The sequence below is a fragment of the Eutrema salsugineum genome, unplaced genomic scaffold (assembly GCF_000478725.1).
Source record: "Eutrema salsugineum unplaced genomic scaffold, Eutsalg1_0 scaffold_1, whole genome shotgun sequence".
Lineage (NCBI taxonomy): Eukaryota > Viridiplantae > Streptophyta > Magnoliopsida > Brassicales > Brassicaceae > Eutrema > Eutrema salsugineum.
This window is the reverse complement of record NW_006256909.1, coordinates 7,648,548-7,673,417: the sequence shown is the minus strand read 5'-3', so window position 1 is coordinate 7,673,417 and position 24,870 is coordinate 7,648,548. Positions and strand designations below refer to the sequence as shown.

At 35.6% G+C, this 24,870-nt stretch overlaps 5 protein-coding genes across 5 annotated transcripts; 1 reads left to right on the top strand and 4 right to left on the bottom strand.

Moving 5' to 3' along the window:
- The first annotated feature begins 3,616 nt into the window (after positions 1 to 3,616).
- LOC18028664 (probable F-box protein At4g22165) lies at positions 3,617 to 4,907 on the top strand. The gene is given in 2 exon segments (XM_024148748.1): positions 3,617 to 4,835; positions 4,891 to 4,907. Coding segments are annotated over 2 exon segments (1,236 nt in total).
- A 2,227-nt stretch (positions 4,908 to 7,134) lies between these two features.
- Positions 7,135 to 8,312, bottom strand: LOC18028663. Its single transcript, XM_006413619.2, has one exon. It carries the CDS (start codon positions 8,233 to 8,235, stop codon positions 7,252 to 7,254), a length of 984 nt encoding a protein of 327 aa, XP_006413682.1. The 5' UTR covers positions 8,236 to 8,312; the 3' UTR covers positions 7,135 to 7,251.
- A 4,000-nt stretch (positions 8,313 to 12,312) lies between these two features.
- On the bottom strand, positions 12,313 to 16,274 carry LOC18028662 (potassium channel AKT2/3). Its single transcript, XM_006413618.2, has 10 exons — positions 15,935 to 16,274; positions 15,440 to 15,658; positions 15,028 to 15,186; positions 14,875 to 14,932; positions 14,489 to 14,800; positions 14,153 to 14,392; positions 13,550 to 14,053; positions 13,386 to 13,461; positions 12,840 to 13,301; positions 12,313 to 12,565 (listed from the first exon to the last, which is right to left on the bottom strand). The coding sequence occupies exons 1-10, from the start codon at positions 16,168 to 16,170 to the stop codon at positions 12,441 to 12,443; spliced, it is 2,391 nt and encodes a 796-aa protein (XP_006413681.1). The 5' UTR covers positions 16,171 to 16,274; the 3' UTR covers positions 12,313 to 12,440.
- Positions 16,275 to 20,279: 4,005 nt separating this feature from the next.
- On the bottom strand, positions 20,280 to 22,026 carry LOC18028660 (iron-sulfur cluster assembly protein 1). Its single transcript, XM_006413616.2, has 3 exons — positions 21,619 to 22,026; positions 21,055 to 21,109; positions 20,280 to 20,707 (listed from the first exon to the last, which is right to left on the bottom strand). The coding sequence occupies exons 1-3, from the start codon at positions 21,914 to 21,916 to the stop codon at positions 20,557 to 20,559; spliced, it is 504 nt and encodes a 167-aa protein (XP_006413679.1). The 5' UTR covers positions 21,917 to 22,026; the 3' UTR covers positions 20,280 to 20,556.
- Positions 22,027 to 22,565: 539 nt separating this feature from the next.
- LOC18028659 (plastid lipid-associated protein 2, chloroplastic) lies at positions 22,566 to 24,004 on the bottom strand. Its single transcript, XM_006413615.2, has 3 exons — positions 23,529 to 24,004; positions 23,178 to 23,373; positions 22,566 to 23,089 (listed from the first exon to the last, which is right to left on the bottom strand). Exons 1-3 carry the CDS (start codon positions 23,969 to 23,971, stop codon positions 22,775 to 22,777), a joined length of 954 nt encoding a protein of 317 aa, XP_006413678.1. The 5' UTR covers positions 23,972 to 24,004; the 3' UTR covers positions 22,566 to 22,774.
- Positions 24,005 to 24,870: the final 866 nt, after the last annotated feature.

Genomic DNA, 24,870 nt, shown 5'->3' with positions numbered 1-24,870 from the left:
TTTGGGTAATTTTCTAAATGAGGAAAGTTTTTATGTCGGGAAAATTTCTATATGAGGAAATTTTTTATATGAGGAAACTTTCTATTAGAGGGAACTTTCTCGGAAATAGTAAATTTTAAAGGGTATGGTTTTAGTTACCCCGAACATGATGTCGGTTTAATAGCTGTGATTTAATCGGTTAAAGCCGAATATAATTTCGGTTAATGAGAACCAGGTTTAGCCGGTTTTAGGCGGTTTAGGAGGAACCCTAGGGGAGCCGAATATGATTAGGGTTTTATCTAGGGTTTTAACGGTTTGGAAAACATATTTTGGATGTGATTTCGAGATCTATAGGATCTGTGGTCGATGGTTTTAATAATTTCACAAGGACAACAAAGAAATCACGTGAAAAGGACTAGGGTTTAAGCATTATGACTTACGATTTTGAAGATTACAAAATCGTGAATCAAGCTTAGGATTTAGGGTTGATTTTCTTAGTTTATTCAATCAAGTGTTTCAAGCAAGAGAATCAACAATCAAATAAGCTGCAACAAGCTTATTAAACATGAAAAAAATCGAATAGGTTTATGCCATAAACATGGCCAAAAACGGTTGTTAGATTTTTGTAGATTAGGGTTTTATAAAACGAGTTTAAAACCTTTGAACATGCATAAACTTGTAATTTAAACAATCAATCAACAAGTTATCAATCAATCATCAGAGTATCAAACACTTTCAATCAATTAGAGATCGATTTTTTTTTTTTTTTATAGGGTTTTGAAGTGTTTAAACAACAGGTTCTATGGCTCTCAGTTTTAGAAGATACCTTTTCCACCTTTGGATTTCTGACAGGCTAATGAAACTGGGAGCTAATAGACCTCAGTTAGCCGCTACAAATTCCAAGGATTGATCACCAAAACTGGAGAAGCTGCTGGTTGAAGAAGGAAAAACTCGGATCTGGTTTTTTTTTTTTCGGTTGATCGTCGTGTACTGTAAGTGTGCGTGAGGGCGCGTCCGACGTTGGATCGACAAACGGTTTTCACCAGTAGATTCGTCTCGTCGAGGGCTTCGATTTGATATGTAGATCGTCTTCTGGTTCCTCACGGTTTGGAAGATATGCGTCTTTTAAGTTTCGACTTGCTTTTAGGGTTTTGGTGGTGGCCGGATTTATTAGGGTTTTTCGCTCAGAGAGTCTTATCGTGCTGATAACGTGTTGTGAAAACTTAGAAACTTTATTAATCACTGGAATGTATATATAGAGTACATAGGGAATCTAGGTTAAGTATAATGCCCTGATGGGCCTAATGGGCCGGTATAATAGTCCATATATGATATGTGTTATAACAGTTTTTGATATATAGTGGTTTTTCACCTTCTCCCCCTCAATTAATATATATAGAAAAAAACAAAAACAGAAAAAGATCAAAAAGGTGTTTGAACAAAACTCATGCATATACAATGTTTTAGGGTTAATGCACATAATAGCCAAACAAACCCATTCAAGAAAAAAAAATGGAAACCTTTTCGACGAATTTTGTTTGGAAAAGTGGTTCTTTAACCGTCCAAAAGGTTAAAGTGTTAACAAAATAATGAGAGAAAAAAGTACAAAAAGTAAAAGAGTTTTGTGAACAAAGCTTATGCATGTTGACCCAAAAAAACAACAAAGCTCATACATATACAGTGTTTGGCAGTTTGGGGTTCATGCATGATGCATATATTTATAACTCACGCTAAAATTCAAGCTCCTCCGCTATATATACATAATAACCAGGCAAACCCATATTTCAAGAATAACAGAAGACATTTCAACAAAAAATATTTTAAAAAACAAAATCCATTCAAGAACACAAATTTAGCCACAATAAGATGGGGAGAAGAAACTTATGGGCGTTAATCTATGTAACAGTGATGATGATAGTTGGGGTAGGATCAAGTACTCTTCACAGAGTAGGTGGCGGACTATACACTTGGAACCCCATGGTTAACTTCTCCGATTGGGCCACCCACGAACGCATCTACTCCGGCGATTGGCTCTGCATCTGGTTGTTTCTTCATCTTCGATATTTCTGGAGAGATTCCACTACAAACATTTCATTGTGGTGTTAGTGTGCAAATACCTCGGTTAGTACTTCGTCAACCAAGCAATCCATGGAGCCTTGTTGCGACAAAACTTGTAGTCACAGTGACTGGAGAAGTCCTCAAGGTTGAAAAAATATGGAGAGCGAGGTCCAGAACCTGGTCCTTTCGGGTTTTCAAGGTTTTGTCGTCAGGACTCGTGAAGACACACGAACGGATTAATTCTTTGGGAGACGAGTCAATGCTTTTGGATCAAGGCATCACTGTCCTCGGCAATGATACTGATGCATTCATTCGAAATTCTATCTATTTCAGTCATAGTCATGGAAACAACACAAATGATATCTTCCTTTTTAATCTCAAGACACGGAAGATGGATCCGCTGCACAAATTTGATAGTTCTTCCGTTCAATTCTCTAGAGCTCAATGGTTCTTACCAAGTTTTACGCAAACATGATTGATCTCAACTATGTTTTCCTCTTCAGTAATATATATGTTTTATTAGCAATATGTTGTTGTACTCTAACTAATGATGATTACGTGCTAGTTGTTTTAGTTAAACTAAAAGTGATGTATATATACACAAAGGTTAAATTTACAAATCAAGAGAAATGTGTACAAGACAATATGCTTAAGCGAACGATTGCTGTGGAATTTACGTGTTTATAGTATAAACAAAAGCTCTTCAGAAAGATTAAACTTTTTAACATGAAAAACTAAATTGATGTCTATCCTTAACCGTGGGTATGTGTAGGTAGTACTGACGATAACTAAATGCCATGTTCCTTTCCAAATTAATTTTGCACTAGATTTCTTTAAAAAGGCTTTAGTGGACGATTCGTGACTTAACACTATATTCCAAACATTGGTCAGAGCATCATAATTGGAGTTTCTCAACTTGAGCTTTTCAATTTAAGTGTAAACATAAATTCAAATGTAACACAAATTATAATAATATTTAATTGAAATGTATCTCAATATCATATAATAACAAGTGTAAGGAGAGTTTCCATCGGTTTCTTAAGAGTTTCTCATTTTCTCATTTTCTCATTTTTTTAATTCTTGGTGTTCTAACCGATTCGTGACTTGCCTTACTAGTTAGTATACCTTCATGAAAACATCTCTCACGACCATATCTTCAAACTAATTAATAAAACACTGTCTTGTCCTCGCCCAGTAAATAATAAATTGGCAAAGTTTGATGTGACAAATTTTAGATATGTTTCTAGAAAAGCATTATTTTTAGTCATCCAAATATTTTCCAAAATGTGATTTTTCTAGAACTATAAAAAAATTTGTTTCAATTACTCATTCAATTTTTTTACTAACTCTTCTAAAAACTAGGTAAAATTTATGCAAAAGGAAGAAGCCAAAAAGATAAATTTTAAGCATAAGAATACTTGTGGGCTATAATGACTGGGCCGATTGATGAAGTCAATAAAAAACCTAACGCGTCATTACCAATCCAGACCTAGTTTAGGTTGGATTAAGACGGGAACTTCTGAGGCAAGGCATTACATCTTATAGTCTTCGTTTAATAAAATCTCTCTTTCAATTTGCCATGGAGAAGAAGAAGCATAACCCGGAATCTCACGAGTGTCTCAGACAAGATACATCCAAATCTTGGTCCGATCTTCCACTAGATCTGTTGAATTCGGTTTTCGAACGCCTAAGCTTTGCCAATTTCCAACGAGCAAAATCTGTATGTTCGTCGTGGTACTCTGCTTCGAGACAATGCGTGCCCAAAAATAATCATATCCCTTGGCTGATTCTCTTACCCGAAGACAGCAACAACAACAGTTCCTCCTGCACGTTGTTCAATCCCGAGGAGAAAGACAAACTTTACAGAACGCAAGATCTTGGTTTGGAAATTGCAAAAAGTATTTGTATAGCAACCTATGGAAGTTGTCTCTTGATGCAAAATAATCTGCATAATCTCTACATTGTGAATCTCTTTACCTACGAGAGGATCAATCTACCTCCTGTGGAGTCACAGATCGGAACGACAAAGATTCAACGAACCAAAGATGATCAGTTCCTCATTACAAGTCACAACGGAGAGGAGTCCCATTGTATGCACATACGAATATGATCACCTGTGTTTTGGATTGACGAGAAAACCAAAGATCATGTAGTTTCATGGGGACTTGGAAGATGGTGTGTGGTTTATTCCAAGAAAGGAGCTAACTCGTGGAATCAAATTCCGGTAGTTTCAGAGTGTTGTGACTTGGTTTACAAGGATCACAAGCTTTACTTTTTAAGCTACCGTGCTCGTGATTTCAGAATCTTCGATTTTTCTGGAGAGACTCCACAAGAAACCTTTCGACGTAGTGTTTCTGTGGAGATGTTTTGCCATGGTCGGCAACTTCGTAAACCAAGTAATCATTGGCGCCTTTTTGCCACAAAACTTGTAGTCACAGTAACAGGAGACGTTCTCAAGGTTGAGCAACTTTTGAGACCGATATCTAGAAAATGGTCCTTCCGGGTTTTCAAGGTCGTTTCATCATCAGGATTCGTGGAAAATTGCGATCGGATTTATTCTTTGGGAGATGGAGAGTCAATGCTTTTGGATCAAGGAATCACTGTCCTCGCCAACGAAACTGATGGATTGATACGAAATTCCATCTATTTCAGTGTTACTAATCATGAAAACAACACAAACGATAACTTTCTCTTTAATCTCATGACAAGGAAGATGGAGTCGCTGCACAAATTTGATAGTTCTTCAGTTCAATCCTCTAGAACTCGATGGTTCTTACCAATTTTCACGCATACATTAGGTCGATCTCAAAATTGTTTTTATCTCTTTTATCATATGTGTTTTTCACTAATTAGTGATCATTACTTACTGAGTTTGAAATAAAGGTCTTACATACGTGTTTCCACTATTTTAGTCACGGAAAGAAAATTGTTTTTTTGAAAGAAGGTAAGATCTTACAACTAGATACTTGAGCATGTAATATTTGGCCAACGTAATTTATGTATTTGGATAACCATATAATTACATCGTAATATTAGATTTACAAAGACTTTGTAAAACTAATGAAAACAACACAAATGATATATTTCTCTTTAATCTCAAGACAATGAAGACGGAGCTGCTGCACACATTTGATAGTTCTTCATTTCAATTTTCTAGATCTGTGGTTCTTGCCAAGTTTCACGTATACATAATGTTGATCTTAACAATGTTTTTTTTTCTTCAATATGTTTTTTATTGTTTTTTTAGTTAGGAGTGAATCCAGTGATGTAACACAAATGTAACAAAATACAAAATCAAATCAAATATGCACAATATGCTTAAGTGAGCTTTTACTGTGAAATCTAGGTTTGTGGATAAAAAAAAAAATCTCTTTTGAAAGTTAACTTTTGAATATCAAAAATAAAATTGATCCATATATATCCTAATCATGGGTATGTGCGTAGCGTAAGTATTAGTTATCATTGTACGAGAACTAAATGTCGTGTTCCTCTTTTTATCTAGTCGTCACATGGTTGGAGCAAAATTAATACTTTTTGGTATATAATAAGTGTCGCTTCATTTCAATCCATTGATCCAGTCATGATCTCCATTCATAAAGCTAGATTAATCCTGTTAATTACAGACTAAAAGCAAACAAACAAAAGAAATCATTAAATCTGTTGACAACAAAGGAAATGTCACATACAACAATGTCAAAATTTATACTTATATTTCAAAACAAATTAGCTATAACTAATGTTTATTACGTATTATCAGTTAGTTCATATTCAACATGAGAGTCACAATAAAATAAAAAATATATATATATATATATACACTAATATTTTTGATCCGGAATAGTTCAGTTTATTTCCTTCTCATGTGTATTATCCCAAACGAGGAACATACGTGTGCTCTCCTTTAGTATATCTTCTCTAAACCGCCAAAAGCGATCCTTCTATCTTTTCATCTTGTTTGTTGCATTAATTTAGTTAAAAAGTTCTTCAAGGAGTCCAGTCCAGTCCAGTCCAGTCTAGTCCAGTTCCTGCTGAAGATCTACCATGTTTTTCTGATTACTGCAATATAAACCCTATATATAGCTCTTAAGCAAAAATTGAAAATAAATGTTTGAAAACCCTGAAATCAAATTCAATTCCTAAACACACAATGAAAACAAACATTTAAAAACCCCAAAATCAAATTCCAATTCCTAAACAAACATTGAAAAAAATTCTAAAAACCCTAAAATCAAATCCAATTCATAAACAAACATTGAAAGCAAACGTTTAAAAACCCTAAAATCAAATCCAATTTCTAAACAAACAATGAAAACAAACATTTAAAAACCCGGAAATTTATGTACATTGAAAGCAAACGTTTGATTCTCATTTGTGTATTTATTTTCTAAAACAACAATTTCATACGTAATCTATGTCAACAATTAACATGCAGTTTTGTTTAAACTGACCAAAAAGTTGGTAGATACAGCAGAATCACATTAATGTTTGGGTTGAGTTGTTTAATGGGTTTGAATTATGTTGATCAAAATATTTTGCACAAAAAATGAGCACGTGTGATTCAATTAGTTGTTTAAGTTGTAAGTTGGAATTAAATTCTGAGCTTCTAGACTTGTAAATGTTGCTATATTTTTTGTCATAGCCCATTGGTGCCACTGGCCTTTTAAACCCACGCTGGGCCCTTATACATAATCTGTCTTTTTTTTTTAATGTTTCTTTTCCAACAAAGACATGAAATTTAAAAGAAACAAATAGAGAAAGTCTAGTATACTGAATTAGATAGTTAACTTTCTCCCAAACCCAATAATTTTTTTTCTTTCTTGAGGTAAACTAAAATAACACAATTCGTCTCACCATAAATTAATATTTTGTTTCCTCATTACACGATTTAAGTTTTAGGCTACCAAAGACCATTTACCTTCAGTAAATTAATGGTTTTGTAACAGATAGAAAAGTATACGTAAAAATAAACTTGTTAGTTCATCATGAAACTAACCCACAAAAAGTAGTTACATCAAATATTAATATGAAAAGCATTTCTTAATTTACATGATATATAAGCAAACACGAAAATCTGCCCAAATCCACCACACATCGTACTAACAGCAAAAGTAGTAGATTAAAAAATAAAAATGGACCCTTGAGAATTAAGAGGGTTTGACAAATCGACATTTTTCATAAGCTTACTATAATACAAAATAAAGAAACAAAAAAAAGTCAATGAACTTTCTTAATGAAAAGATTACGAAAGCCAAATAGACCATTAGGATTAGGATTGATAACATTAGCGTTAAGATTATTGTCACTCCCAATGTTACTGTTTCCACTCTCGTCGTTTCTGCAGCTTAACCGGCTCCGATAACCGATGCACATAGGCACGTTCAAATTTATGACTTTTGCTTTATTGCTCTCAACTACCATTTTACCCCTACGCCCCTCGGGAATTTCCCTTTTCCCCACAACCCGACCCATCGGCTCTGTCATCGGTTTTCCGGTCGGAGCTCCACCTCCACGCCGGACTTGCCAAACTGGACTGCTCCGACCAAGATGCACGCCGTTACGACCGGGACTACTCGGCCATTTCCTCGATTTTGATTCTCCGGTGGAGTTGCTCCGGGAACACGGTGCGCTGCTGACTTTCCGGGTCGTCGGAGCTCCAAACGACATTCTGGGTCGGGTCACGTTGTTCCCGGCGGATCTGCTTCTTGAAAACGGCCAAATGTTGATATTTAGCTCCGCTCCCGAGCCCGAACCCGGACCCGACCCGGTTTTCTTCTTATTCTCTTTCACCTTCTCTTTCTTCCCCGTCGGTTTATTTTCGCTTTTCTTGAATATATCTCTCCACCGCTTCGAAACCGTCGGTTCTCGGGTCAGCTCGGATCCTATTCCGGGTTCGGGTTTTTGCTCTGTAATCAAAGCAGCGGGCGAAGGAGATGGATCCGCATCGCATTCCGAGACATTCGGGTCGGGTTGAGGCTCCGATTTGATGGAGAGGAGGTGGAGCGGGAGAAGAACACCGTCGTGAAAAAGCTCGTCGGCGGAGAGGAGATCTGATTCTGTTTGATGAAATGAAGAGTTTGCTAGACGCCAGAACTCGAATTCCGGTGAATTTGAGTCGCAGCTGCTCCTCCGTCGTTGGCTACCGCACGGAGAGAGAATCTCCGGTGGTGGTTTACTGCGTATGGTCGTCGGACTATCCATGTTCTAGAGAGAGAGAGGATTGGAAGGTTGAAGATGATAAATTAATGAATGTAGAGAGAGAATTATGAGCAGGTGCAAGTGTGACCATATATATGCAGAGTACATAAATGACGGAAATTTATGTACCAAATATAATTCCCATTCTTTTTCTTATTATTTAAAACTGAGAAAATGATGGGATGGTATTTATAAAATTATAATTGTAGTATTGCACCACGGTGAAGTAGATTGTTGTAATATCACATGAATTGATTGTTCTGTAAATAATCTCACAGGTTAATTATGATTATCAAAGAAATTGTTATACATTTGTCCTATTTCCTATTGATTTGTCATTTGCAAAACATTTGTTTTACTGTTAACCATTAATAATAAATCCTCCACGCCCTTGTGTCTCCTCTCCATCTATACCACCCAACTCATTAACTCTCCTCACCAAACTTGATTTTAAGCAAATATAAAATACTATTATATGGTTCAGTTCTATATGTCAAGGGACAAGCTAACCAAATCAGAAGTTTTGTTAATGTTAGTTACCAAGTTCTTAATCAAAAACAATCTTTGATAATACTCTTCTAGTAAAGTTATGCTAAAACAGGTAATTCAACAATCGAAATTACACTTTTTAATACCAAATTATAAATTAACAAATACTATAGCCTTCCTCTTTTTTTTTTTTATTCTTTGTCAACTTAATCCTTCTTTATGTATTTCGCTTCTTTATGATTTCTCCAATTTATTTAAACATAAAAATGAGAGGCAGTTGCACCCAAAACTCAAAATGATATTGTGGAAGGCATAAAAATGAATTGGAGAATATTATTCCCACTCAAATGTATTCCTGGACCCCTCGGAACTTGATATTTTTTCGTTTCTTGATTTAATGTTTCCCGAGAAAATAGCAAAAGAAGTTTAAACTTTATGATTTATGAATTACAAGAATTAAATTACTCCCTGTGTTCAGAATTATTTGATGTTTTAAAAGGTTTTTTTTGTTCAGAATTATTTGATGTTCTCACTTTTCAATGCAAAATTTAATGAATTTTTATAGTTTTTGACCTTTTATATTCTGCAGATTGTCTTTTTATTGGCTGAATGATATTTAAATGAATTATAAATAATATTTTTAGTATAGAGAAAATAAAAATTAAATGAATTCTTAAACTGTGTGTAAAAACCTTAAACATCAAATAATTCTAAACAGGGAGTATTTAAATCGAAGTTGACTCTTTTTCATGTTTAAGATCTTCTGCAGTTATCATCACCCTGAAGGCCAGAACCCAAAAGTCATTTCGTTTTACATTTTCGTCTTATTTTGTTTTCTTAATTATTACTAGAACACAAAGTTATTTCTCTTTATTCAAATATGATGTCATTGTGATGTTGGTGATATCAAGTTTCAAATTTTCAAAATCGTAATTATTTATCCATCATGTGATTATCAATGATACTTTAATTTGACTATAATAATTAGAGGAACGAACCACATTCCTCGACCGGATTTCATGGAAAATAAAATAGCAAGTACTTAAGGGTTTATTTAACAAAAAGAAGTACCAAAGAATTTTGTTCAATTCTAGATACAAGGCACCAAGTCATCTACGTCTACGAAGACCATACATATTTTTCTATACGTATATATAAGCTTTTCTTTTGTTATCAAGTTTCAGTCGAATCTTTTCTCCCAAGAAGAAAAAAACCAAGACAAAATCAATGTCACAAAAATATGCGATTCCTATTTTATATTTACAAAATAGTCATATTGTTACATTACGTGACTTTACCAAAATAAATTAAACGACGATCTTTGACCAAAAAAGAAATAAATTATACGACGATCAAACAAGATTAATTCTATAAGTACATTGTAAATCTTGTTAAATTTTATTTTCAATTTCCACCAATAAATTTCTGACGTTTACATTTTATTCAGTAATATAAATATGTTGATATTTTTTCTGTCGTTCACAAATAATTTTGTATGTTGTTCTGTTATGTTCTTTTGTCTTCGTAAGTTCTGGTTTTTTGTTTTCTTTCTTTCTTTTGTCAACCTTGCCAAGTTATGTTGTGTGTTACGATACCAATATATAAATGTGAATAATAAACAACTAAATAAAGTAAAATAATCCCAAAATATACGAAAATACAAATATCAGCGATAAAAGGCAGCCAGAAGAAGTAAACGGCCCAAACGAGGCCCATTAATAGAAGGAAACAAATAATAAAAGAATGGGACGTGATTCAATGGGACCCATACGTATTAAACGCTTTTTTGCGCATATTGTTTAGCCTTTTCTGCTCCAGTATATTACACGGGTTATCCTGTGGCTGTGACTTTAACTAGTTTAAGAAAAGAAACTCTTCTTTGTGCAACTAAGAAAATACTGTAAATAATATACGTATATTTTGTAAAGGAAATAGAATTTCTAACCAACTCAGAGAACAAAGTTCAATAAATATTACATAATCTGATTTTTAAAAAGTCTCAGCACAAAAGATGATAATAATCAAAAAATAAAATTTATTATAAATAAGTAGATAAAATTGATGAGAGGAAAAAAAGAAAGAAGAATAACAGCAAAGAGATTTTGTTGGTTCGTTTGTGTCTGAACACAGACATAGATAATGTAAGGCCATGTGACGGATAACATTATCTCACACTCATTTAATGTCAATGGGGTCTCTGATTGGGAAATGTCATTAATACCCCTAAACTCTTTATCCCTCTCTCTCTCTCTTCTGCACGCAACTTCGACGTTACATAGATTTGGTATCTGAGGTTTTTCTCATTTCCCCATCCGTACACTGCAACCATGTTACGACTTACGAGCAATCTATAAATTATAGCACAACTTTTTACTGCTAACTAGACTTTACAAGAAAACAGTTTTAATATTATTTTTATATATTGTTATTTGGATACTCTAATTGATAAATGCTCAGCGAACTAAAATTTGCTTATCGATGGGGCATATAGTTAATATAATATAAACGGAGAAGGCAATTCTTTGTAGGTCCCTTACACAGCGTGTTCATGGATTTTTGTTTAGGTTTATTGTCAACGAGTTGTATTTTTCAGACTAATCATAAATCTGAAGATATGGTTTGAAACTTTGAATGTTATTTTGGTTCCATGTTTTTGGCCATTTTATATCTGATCACTTTATTATTACACAAATATGTTTAATTCAGAAAAAATAACTCAGCTCAATCAAACGTATATATCATTTATAAATTCGTTTATTACTTTCAAATTAGAAATAAGTTCTAATTTTTTCCCTCCAATAAGTTCTATTTATATAAAAAATAAGTGATATTTTCACTCTATTTAGATTTTTAAAAAACAAATTGTAATGTCATTTAAAAATTTCACTCCACCTTCCCTCGTTTTGCAATATTAAAATTGCAATACAACCATGATTAAGAAAAGTCTAAAGAGCATTAAACTATTGATTTTGATATTTTTTTTTCATGCTTTGTTGTTTAACTATATAAGTAATTACAATATGGGATAAAACTGCAGCTGAATTACTAGAAATGTAAGGTGGTTTGGAGTGTGTTCAAACTTCAAGTGGTACAAAAAAGTCGGAAAATTTTATGGATTCGTTGACAAAGAAATATCATAAATTCACGTGAGGATCACGTGATCATTTTCTTCACTTTAACGACTATTCCATATAATACTAAGAATAAATTTCTTCCCTTGCAAACAAAATAACGTGTACAACCTCAAAATAAATATTCCTAAACTCAATAATTCAACTAATAAATTGCGAACCGTAGTATTGCATGACCATGTGATACTGATACTACGACAGTCACGTCACATTTTCATATATAAAAAAAGCTATAAACCTTTTTGAAAAGTTGATACAACCTTTTAATATATTTTAACCTAAATTTATTTATTTATTGTTTTTTATATCTGTTACTATCAGATAATTCAGAATACCTTCTTGCCAACTTATTTTCTTATAAGAAACTTGTTTACCAGATTACTTTTCTCTTTATAAAGATGCTATTGCTTACACTATATATGGATCCTTACACTTCTTCAGCAATAATATATTTTACATCTCACTCAAATGGACGCATATAAATTTCACTCAGAAAATACATTTTGTTAATCTTGTTTTTTAGTTACCTCATCAATTTCATCTTTTCTTCACGCTAGATCTTATCTGATATGTACTTACTTTCGTTTTCTAAATTATTTTATCTTCCACAAAGTAAAGCTTGTCATTATCTCTAATCACTTCAATGCTGTCAATCTCTTCTCCATCTTCATTTGTCACCATCGTCTCACTTCCGTCAAACCCAAACTTTTTTCCTGTTTTATACACAAACCAACACACTGTCAGCACAATAAACCAAAACCAATCAGAACCGATCCAAACCCAGAACTAAACCGTAAGTCGGTGTTTAGAGTTTGGAGTCTGGTCCCAATTCTCATGTAACAATACCATAGCTAGAACCGGCCAACAAAGACCAAAATCTAAATCCAATTTTTTGTTTTTTTGGTTTCACAGCAAAACCAATCGGTACAAAACTGAGAGGTTCACCAAAATTTGTGTAATTTGAAATATGAGATTTGTGTGTTTTACCTGCAATTTTCTTGAGGTCATCTAGTGAAGGAGGAAGGAGAATAAGCTTCCCAGCTTCAATGCAACTTCTTTCTCTCCTCTCCAATGGATGCCCTCTGTAGATACCCACTCTTTTTCGTTCTTCTTCTTCTTCCTTTCCATTTTCCACAACTCTTAAATTCTCCAATGGCCTGACACCAACAACATCTGCACCGTTCATCGTCAGGAGATTCACCATATCCATTCGATTCTCGGCCATAGCGACCTGCAAAGCTGTGAAGCCATGGTGGTCTTCTGTGTCGACACTGATCCCCTGTTTCAGAAGATCCTTCATTACTTCCACATTGTTCTGTTTCACTGCTGAACACAGAAGATCTCCAGCAATGTGTGGATCCGATATGGCTGCGAAATGGTAAAGGATTCTGAATATCGCATAATGCTTCGTTGAGATTGCTTCCCATAAAGCCGTGTTACCACTCACATCTGCAAGATGTTTTCAGAATCTTGTGCTTAAAACGTATCTGCATAACGTAAAATATAACGGTTTCTTGAGTATGATGTGTTTACCTCTTATGTGGATGTTGCATCCGTGCTTTAGGAGTACCAAAACACAATCTTCATATCCTCTTGAAGCTGCTATATGCTGAAACAGTAACATAAGACGAAATTAATGACTAAGAGGATGAGTATGATGAGATTGAAATGGTTTTTGGTATAAGCAAAAATGTTACCAATGGAGTTTTTCCTTTCGCATCTGCAATGTCAGGGCTTAACTTAGCCTTGAGAAGCTCATCAAGAAGAGCTGCATTGCCTGTGGATACAACAGTGATAAGATTTGAAGGTTGAACGTCATCGTTTTCTCCGTTTTGTTGTTCGCTTAGATCACCAATGTCTACATCACTCAGCTTTTTGTGATGCTGCAGGAAGTTCTTTAGCATTGTGGCATTGTCTTGTTGTTTAATCTGCATTGTCTCAATAAGGAAAGACGTTTTGAGCCGGAGAAGCTGTGAAAGAGACCTAGTTTGAAAAGTGTAGCTTTGAGGTCTGCAACAAAGAGCTCCAACTTCTCCAAATATGTCTCCACATCTTAGAGTGCCTAACACGCTCTCTCTCTCCATCTCTGAGTCTATGATCTCAACTTCTCCTGATACAATTATGTAAACATCGTCGGGAGCCTCGTTCTGCATAATCACATCCTCTCTTGGTGGTATATACTCAGCCTTCATTTTGGAAACCTAATTCACCATTACACATTTCAACACAAAAAAATCTCTGTTTAGAGAACTTAACAAACAAATCTTGATGATACCAGACATGCTAGCAAAATAACTCACCAGGAGAAGAAGTATCTCTCTTGAGATGCCTTTAAAAAGGTAAACTTTTTCAACAGATGGAAGAAACAGATGTTGACAAATGCTTTTGTGAATAGATTTTGGGAGCTGATCAATAAGATGTTGCTGATTCAAGCTCTCTGCTTTAAACCTCAGACACATGTAAGCCAAAATCTGGTCTTTCAATCTAGGAGGCAATCGGTTTCTGTTAACAAAGTTGGACGCTGCTTGAATGCTATTCCTCTGCACCACAACCACAAGTTCCATAAGAAAACAATACAGAGAGGACAGGAAAATTTTTTGTGTAACCAAAGAGTGATGAGAGCTGATCAAACTCACAAATTCCATGGTACGACGAGTCCCTTCCACGACCAAATTAGTCATGTTACCAATAAGATAAGCAGTGAGGCCGAGATTGAACAACATGTAGATTGTGATGAATGCCATCTCAATGGTGTTGCTTGCATGGAGATCTCCATATCCTACAGTTGTCATTGTTGTGATAGACCAGTAAATGGCTGCAATGTACTTGATGGAAAGACTTTTGTCTCTGATACTAGGGATCGCATCAATCCATGTCTTCCCGTGTGGATATCTGTCTGCTAGTAGGTAATATATGCATCCGGCACAATGCACCAGAAACAATGTCACCTGTAAAAATACTCAATTCTCATCATGTTCTGCAACTACAGAAGTTTTGTTCAGCTTATAAGTTCTTTACTCACGCAGAGAAGTCGAATGCAGCGAATCCAGAAGTAGCAGAACCTTATGTCCTTCTCGAGTCTGAAACGACACGAAAGTGAGATCTTTTTGTTATTACATCCTCAAAAAGGAGTTGATCAGAGACATGACATGGAGTCATTAGGGAATTTGAGTACCTTGTGAAGAGGTGCTTGACGCGTCTGAGTCGCCAAAACCTGAGCAATCCCAAGAGATTACAAGTGAGATTCAACTTCCCTGTGCCAGTGATCAAGTATCCGATTGCATCAAATGGTATTGTTGATGCAACATCCATCAAGAACCACGTCGAAAGGTACCTTTAATGAAATAATAAAATAGCATTTTTAGTGAGAACCAACACATTTACTTCAAAAGCTCTCTGTTCACCCAATATTATAAAAGGAATCTTTCTGTTCTTTCCATAATCAGCAATTTATCTAAACTGCTGTTGGAAAAAAAACAGAGAATCACATGGTGTGGGCACAAGAATCACCTAAAACCTTGTCGTCTACCTCTTTTACAAAAATCAGATCTTTCATTTCGTAAAGATGTAATCAATGGTGAACTAACCTCACTGCAATCTGTTTAGGTTCACGGACAAGAAGCTGTGTTCTTTGGTCTATGTAAGCAACGAAAAACGTCAAGACAATGTCAACAGCAAAGAACAAGTCTACGATGTTGTCTGCTATACAAAGATTTCTCTTTGGTGAGGAATTCAAGAATGCGACTTCAAAGGGGTAAACCCACGCAGAGTATGCCACCAAAAGCACCATAAATGATTCCCACCACCTGAATCAACCACACATAAACACTAGTTAACTCGTGTACGTTATCTTTGAAGATAAACAAGATAAATCCTAGTTAATGCATTATCACTAATCCAAGCATCACTTTATGTCTCTGAGAATGTCCTCAACACAAGATCATTTTCAAGACGACCCGAGCATCATTCAACTTCCATCAACTCAGTAGATTTGTTGCGTCAAGCAAAAGAGAGATAAAGAATGTGTTTTTCAGGTGCTTTGTATCATAGAGAAAGTGGATAAAGAGGAACATGGATGGTACCTGTATCTTGAATCCATGGGTGAGATAATCCATCCACTAGAAATGATATGATTCTGGTTGTAGCTTGCAACACCAAGTGGAGGAAGAATAAGCTTTGACAGGTTGTTCAAACTGAGAGAAGAAGCATCATACTCTTCCTCTCTCCCTTTTCCTCGATGATGATGATGAAAGCCCCGGAACTGCTTCATGTCTGAGGAGGGTAAGTTGCAGTGAGATGCTGCATACTTGAACTCCATTATATATTTCCTGAACAAACAAAAAAGTTCGTTTTTTTTTGTCTTCGTAAACTAAAGAGAGAGAGAAACAGAGAGAGAGGTTTTTGGTGAAGGATATAATAATTGCAATGAAGAGGGAGTGTGTGGTTTGTATAGTGCAAACCGTACGTGGTGGTGGTGGTGTTGGTGGTCCTTTTGTTAAGATTGAAGTGAGATTGAGAAAGCTTTTGTGGGGGACACAATTTTGAGTTTTTGAGGGATCAATCACAGTAAATAATGACAAAAACGAATTGATTGATTTATGTGTTTGGCGATAAGGTTATGAAGTGTGAAAGATGGGACCCTAAAAGAGAGAGGTAATATGGTTAAGAGCCAGAAAAAATTATGCAAAACGTGGCTTTTAGAACTCTTTGAGGGTCCCAATGTATCACTCATTAGCAACTTTAAAACTCAAAAGGGAGATTAAGAGAACATAGTAATGCTTCATTTCCACATACTTGAAGAGAATGTTGTGTGTACTTATAAACATTGACTAGCGGGAATGTGAAGCAGAAGAAATGAGAGAAAAGGAATTAGATTCCGGTGAAGAATAAACCGGGGACCAGCTTTTTAGGCGGAAAAGGCGATATATTTCCCTATTCGTGTAGTCATCTTCGGTATAGTATTCATCTAGATTGATCATATATTCTTAATTTGTCTTTTTTGAGGACAATCACATGGTTAGCTCCTAAAAATTAGAAAGGACAAAGTGAAAGATATTGTAACCAACCAGTTTGTACTCTGTTATTGGAGAAATGTCTTTAAGATCCAATATGGAATCACACTGCCTACTTTGCTCCTTCACCATCTCGCCTAAGTGTGTCCAAGTTGCTTTGCTTTTAAGATCCTCCATGAACCTGCCAAAGTTCTAATCTTTTACATTACCAACAAATGTCACAACGAGAATTAGAGGAACAACTCGGAGCCATAGATCCTGGACCAGGAACTGAAACTTTTTGTTGGTAACGACATCTTAATTTTAGTGTTTATGATCCATAAAACACATGAGTGGTCGAGTTCACCACTCTCTGCAACTTTGTATGTATATTTATATGTCATCATAAATAAAATTAAAAATGTTTCGGAGATTTTCGTCTTTTACAATGCAAGATTGCAAGTCTCCTATATTAATGAACAGACATGTCAAGGTCTAGGAAAAACACGATAGGTAAGTGTTTTCCAAGATTTTTCTGATGCTAAGACCATCATTATCGCAAAAACTTATATCAGTTTCTTATGTAATCTTTTTTATTATTAAATTTTGTTAAAAACATGGCCCACAAAACATATCATTGTAAAAACTGATTGAGCAGTCCTGGTCTTGCATTAAAAATGTGAATTTACATGTGAAATAAATTACTTCTGAACATATAATGGTATTAAAGGAAGTTCACGTAATGAAACTGATTGAGCAGTCCTGGTCTTGCATTAAAAATGTTGGCCGAGGATAATAGTAATAATCAAACCTATTGTAACGAATCACGTGTTATTGCCCCGTGCCCAGGGCCGTGCCTTCTGCTTCCCTATTGTTATACTGTTTACAATCTTTTTAGTAGTTAAATAAATTGTTTTAAAAAAATTTGCACACAAAAAAAAAATTTGCACTCAAATAAAATATAAAAAAATATTGTTGGCATCTTTCGAATTATATATATATATATGTTTAATTCTTAATTTTGTTAATTTTTACTTTATTTTATATTTTATATTTTTCTCGTTATATATGTTCGAACAGTTCAAGATCGACTTTCTCTGGTTTATCAGAGAGAAAAAAGGGAGACACTGTCGTGGTAATTTCTTTTAACTTGAGATTATTTTAGTATATAATGTAGTTAAGCATCATTATTTATTTCAAAAGTACCAATACAAAATGAAGAAGGAAAAGAAATTTAAAATACTACTAATTTGACGATGACTTAGCTTTAGTGCTTCTTAATGCATGTGTTGTTGATAAACAGAAAAAGCTATAACTACTATATTTTATCACTATTTTTTACCGTGACCACATATGTACACCCACAAAAACCATCAATGATCAATAAATAGTCAATCTATCACCATTCCTAAATAATTTTAATATTTTCTTAATTCGCCACCACTGCCACATGCGTAGTTTCGTAATTCGTATGATAGAAATCTCAATCAGAAGTAACTGATTGAGCAGTCCTGGTCTTGCATTAAGAAACTAATCTTATAATTCCCAAATAAAAAAATTTTCTTGAGTCGAATATACCATTTGATTATATTTATTATTAAATTTTCTTAAGAAATCCATTAAAAACTGCCGATAATGATGCTCTAAGTAATCACAGTTTGATACGTCGAAAGCAAAAAAAAAAAGGGGGGGCAAAAATGGTTAAATAATTTTGAACTCGAAGGAAATGATGAATCCACAAATATCCTTAGATTTTAGAGGTTTTGTCTGGCGAAAGAGTCAAAATGTTAAGAGTTGAAGAGAGAAATGGCCGAAGAAATATTAAAAATAAAACATCAATTTAAATATATTTTTTAGAAAATTATCTTTGATGGAAAAGAAACTTCATCATGTGGATCCAAAAGTCTCATGAAGAATCAAATTTTCAGCACGATCAGGAACGATCTTGAATCGCTGTCGGTATGTGCTCACCATTTTCGTTTTGACATTTGCTGTAATGTCAAACGAGGAACAACAAATGTCAAATGTAAACACATTTTATCTATAAAATATTGAGCAGGAGGCGGGCCTCGTCATATATATAACATGATGTTATTATATATTTGATTCGTGTCTGAATATTAGTTAGAATTAATTAATAGGCGAGCTGGATCACACGTCGTGGAGAGTCTTAATAAGAAATAACGTTAAATTGTATAATACGGTCCAAGTTAAATAAAGCCACGTTTTTGATTAGGCTCTCTCCTCTCATACCTCTCCAGTGCTATAAATTAAAACCTCCTTTTGGCTAAAATAAAATCACAAAGAGAAGAAGAAAGAATAGAGAAAGATCAGCAAAATATAATGGGGAGCTTAAGGTTGAGCACAGTTGTTGTTGCTGCAGTATTCGTTTGTTTCTCCATCCTCATCCTATCTCCTACAGGTACGTACGTCGTCGTATATAAGAATCAAAGTCTTGATTTATTTTCCCCAAAAACTAATTAAGATCTTCTAATTATATATACAATTAATGTGTCTTTTGTTATGTGGATTAATGGACGAACAGAAGTGGAGGGGAGTTGTGACATCCCATGGGGAGTGTGTCATTTTATAAGTGAGACGTGGGGCGACAAATGCAACGACAAGTGCAAGGCCTCCGGCTATGATAGTGGCACCTGCACTCCAGGAGGAGATGTCATGACTTTTATTATGACTTGTATGTGCTGCCACTGATCAATGTGCTTCCAAAACGTACTACGTCACTTTGTAATTGTGTTGCATGAGTTTATATCACATTTTACTTACTTTGTTTTGTGACCCTGCTTCGCTTCCGTTTGTATTTGCGTTCATCAAGGTTTTATTCTCTTTTTGTTGTACCCTGTGCTTGCTTTGCTTCTGTTTTGTTTCGAGGTCATCAAGTAGTTTCAAATAAAAATTGTGTTTCGAGCGAGCCATCATCCCATTACAAATTTTTTTTGTATTTACCTTTGATTTTTTATTCTATGGGGGAAAAAAACCATTTAAATCCCAAAACTGTGCTTCGTTTGTGCCATTTAAGTCTCCAACTATTTTGTTTCAGGTATATACAGTATATGATCTGGAATCTTATCCACAGGTTGGTAAAAAGTATCCAAGCATCTCCTAATCACCGATATGAAATTATTGGATGGAATGAAGTTTCATCCCCTGGATCCAAATCACCTCAAGAATACTATAATATTCGAAACGATCAGATAAGATATCTTGAATTGGACTTTGGATTAGAGAAACGTAACATAGATTGAAGAAGCAAATGGGAAATAAACCTTTAGATACACTATTTGATTCTTTTTTTTTTTTAACGATCCAAAAGCCATTTCTTCGAGAGAATGTAGAAATAGATACTTTGAAATATATCCTCTACTACTTAATTAAAAAAAAAATAGAGAAATTATAAAGTGAATATATGGGAAACACGAAAACTGTAAAACTTGTACGTAATAGTTATAAATCTCCCAAAGAAGAGAGAAACCATCACAACACAAACATTGCATAATACAGCAAAACGAACTACAGGGCAAAACCAAACTCATTCTTAGATGTTTTGTTTTTTTGGTTTGTCAACAGAGTTTATGCAAAATACTTCTTAAACTTGATCTTTAGAACATACCATTTCACTACATACCACAGGTTGTGTGTATCCTCTTCTACTCCTCCCTTGTTTTCACCATCATATACACAATAGCAAAAGGAATCTAAGCCTGTGCGGTTTCTCCAACTGCTGCACCACCGTTTGTTTTCACACGCTTCTCCTTGTAGTCTTTCACAGCTGCCTTGATGGCGTCCTCCGCCAACATACTACAATGGAGCTTCACCGGTGGGAGAGAAAGATGCTTCGCAATTTCGCTGGCACACAGAAACAAAAGCACAAATTCAATTCAGGACTCCAGTTATTGAGAAAACCCATGACATATATCACAATGCTTAGTTTGCCTCAGATAACCAAGTCAAGTGACTGAGTTTCTCCAAACAAAAATAACATTTATCCTAATACGGTAACCGGTATGTCAACAATCAAAGAGTGAGTCAAAATAGACAAACACTAACTTCACATAACGCAACAACTCAAAACAGATTATGTTAATGTCTGCCACTGCAATACATGACTAGTAACAAACGGCCATACTTGGTCTTGCGAAGTATGAATGCCCAATCATAACATCAAATGTAAGAGACAAACAAACGGTACTTACGTATTCTTGATGGTCAGAACTTCCTCCATAGCTTTGCCTTTCACCCATTCAGTAGCTGACAAACATAAAAATCAGTCAACCACATTAGAAAACTGCTACATATTCCCACTAAAAACAAAAGCACTAAGCCGTAAACTTCAAAATGACATCAGATATGACAGAGAGAAGGTAGCTCTACTTGCACCCTCATGAACGACAAGACAGAAATTGGAACAGAAGCATAAGACATAGCATCGAAAAGAGAAAATGTTTCACAAGAATCCGTCACAACGATCGTAGTAATTCATAATTGAATCATAAGAAACGTCTCATTTCACAGAATTCGACTAATATCAGTTTAAAATCAATCCGAGCATTTATGGCACAAAGCCCCAAATTCGGTCACCACCTAACCTAATTTCCTCAATTTGAGAGGAACTAATCAAAATCCCTAATTGGAATCCGTACCTCAAATCCTCTGATTTCTCTAATTCACTCGTCAATAGAACAGCATAAGAACGAAATCACGAAAATCTCTACTAGAAATTTCCAATCAACCTTTCAAAAATTAGAAGGTAAACATACCGACGGATGAAGACGCGATAGCGGAGCCACAACCAAAGGTCTTAAAGCGAGCATCAACGATTTCACCGGTCTTTTCATCGACCTTGATCTGAAGCTTCATCACATCACCGCACGCGGGAGCTCCGACGAGACCCGTGCCAACGCTGGGATCATTCTTATCGAAAGACCCAACGTTACGGGGATTATCGTAGTGGTCGATGACGTTCTCGTGGTAGGATCGGAAGATACCAACAGAACACGGCGTCGATTGACGAGAGGTAAGGCCTAGAGCCTTCTTCGCAGCTTGCCTGATCATCATCGTCGATTAGGTTTTCAGAGTAATTTTTTCCGCGGATATTGGAATTTGGATGAGATCGAAAATGAGGGTTTCCCTTTAAGGGATATGAGATATGAGAAGGCGGTTTGGTTCAGATAAGAGCGGGGACACGTGGATGGTTAAGATGGTTTTATTATTTTTTTGGTTAAAACATAAACATCATGATATTTGCTGTTTCTTTTAGCTCAGCTTGAAACGCTAACCTGAGAATCTCGGACTTTGACTTTTTCCGTTGAGTAGCGGTTAAGCCGTTAAGGTCGGGGAAGTAAACCGGGAGAGAGAGTTTGGATATCTCGGATTAGGGTTTTTTAAGTAGAAGACTCTAACTGGTAAGGAGGGTTCACATAAGCAGAAGACTCTTGACTCTTTGAGAGAGTGAGAAGGATTGCCGTTTCAGATTCTTGCAAAATATTAGTATGTATCTCGTTCCACATTTACCAGTGACCTTTCTCTATGTTTTTCGCGAACTCCATTTTTTGTTGTATTACCAAAACGTATGATTAATCGTATCAATCAATCTAAACTCGTAAATTGTGTCATTCGTGTGTGTCGTTCTTGCTATGTTTCTATAATCGTGAGTGTTTGTCTATGTATAGTGAAAAATTCAAGTGATATCTTGTTCCATGATTCCATCATAAATGATTTGTATTTGTGAAAATCTGAAAAACAAGTCTTAGACCTATAGGCCATAGCAAAAGAAGCTACATAGCAGTTTCAACATTATTTCTTAATTTCCATATTATCCGAGTTAATAATAACGATTAAGAAGTAAACCTATAACAACACTATTGAACACTTATTTTGTACTAAGAATAGACGAGAGAGAGAGATTTTGGCGGTTCAAGGGTTCAAGAGAGGGCTTCCTTCTTTGATAAGCACAAAGACGCTTCCACCGTCTCCTCTAGAGATCCTAATGTCTTTGTCCAGATAAGTCGTGAGCAGCCAAGACTGTGCATTGTCCCCTGGCAAAGAGAATTTCAATGGTGGTTGGCTCGATATGGTTCTAGCCACAGACGAGGCTGTGTCTTGTACCGAGGTAAGCAACCCTCTGATCGGGTTAAGATCAATCTTTTGACCAAGAACCTCAACATACTCAGGGATCTCAATCGAATCCGTTAGCTGAGGAGTCCCGATTACTCCTTGCTCGAACTTAATCTACAAGAAAAAACGAATCCAAAATGTTTAACTGAATCGTTTCAAATGTGTTGATTATCAGATATTGGTTGATGGATGGTGAAACTACCTGGACGCGTTTTGGGCTTCGGATTTCGAATTTGGCATTTGTGCTAATTGAGGTTGTAGCTAAAGGACCAGCGAAACGAACGGAGTTCTGGACGGTGAAGTTTTCTGAATCAATGGTTTGTGAGATCTCATCGACTTTTACTAAAGGCACGATTCCTCGTGAAAGCAAAGGGAACAAACCAACGAACGATGTGTAGCTGCGAAAGAGACTCATCCAAATTAAGAGCAGCACGAGATTTACCATCAAGAAGACGAATTCACTCACATTCAGGCTTAATCAGCAAAAATTACTACTAACAAATCATTCCCCGAAAATAAGTTATAGCGAAACAGTTTCCACCGGAAAACTTACGCGAGGATCCATTTGCCGTTGAGAAGGAAGAGAGCTTCCGTCGGAGCCGGGGTAGGGTTTTTCGACTCGAGCTGTGTGATCAGATCTCCGATTTCGGCTCTGGTCTCGCTCGACGCGCTCAAACCACGATCTGTTCCGTACAACGAATCCGCCAGTGTTCTCTTGAGAACCTCCGTCTCCTCCACGGCTTCGATTGCTTCCTCCGCCACCGATAGAGCAGATCCTCTCTCCCCTGTCTCCGGACCCCATTCGTCTTCCGCATCGGTGACTCGTACTCTGAAATCCGCCCGGGAAACAGCGAATCGTCCGGTCGAGAGCACTGGACGGCGAGTAATCGAGCTTGCCGGCACCAGAATCGGAGGCTTGGAAAGGGATTTTGAGTTTGCTGAGCTCGAAACTCGAGTTTTGCAGGGGGATTGGCTGAACAATTGTACCGTCGCCATTTTTTTTTCTTTCTTTTCTTCGACCAAAAATTCGAAGCTAGTGAACAAGAAATGACCCGTACTAATTTATAGCAATTGTACTTGAAATGGCGAATTACGTAAATGTTCTCCTTCTTTCTACAACTCAAACCAAACGAGGAGGGGTAGTATCGGCTTTTGCATAAAGATCATATACAATCGACTACGATTCTGCCACGATAGGGGTAAGATCAACGGACGAGGATGACGTCGACGTTTTAAGCTTTGTGTCGTGTGATGGTGTGAGGCGAAAATTGTTTTGGTTCTTGTTTATGGCAAGAAATCCTAAATTTTATTATTTTTTTCTTGGCTAACTAATTTTGGATTTTTTTTTTGGTTTCCATATTTTCTGTTTAGATAAAGGATCAAATTAATTATAAGAAACCTACGATGTAATTTATTTCTATAAATTAATTTCAAATTGAATGTCTTACATATAAACTCAACAAATTATTGAAGTGTTTTCATTAAATTTAGAATCTGAAGCGTGTCAAACAACATCTCTTTTAAATGTGTGTATACTAAGTCAAGAAAAAAAATTACTAATGAAAAACGACTTCAAAACTACTACAATATTCCCAGATGTACGTAGAAATGCAAAAGTACTAATAGAGAACTAAACATTTCATTGGATAAACAGAAATATATAATCATTTATAGATGGATTTGGACTATAAGTTTATGTCTGTTTGTGAATTACTGGACTTAGAATATCTATTTATTTTAGTTCATCATAATATTGTGTGAGAAAAGTTATTTCCTTTATTATCTCTGCGAAATCAGCACCATGCAAATGGCATGATCAATGTTTTTGGCTAGAAACTTCTCAGTGTACTACTTTCTGACTGTTTCTGATCAACGTTCATTGCCAACGACTTTGG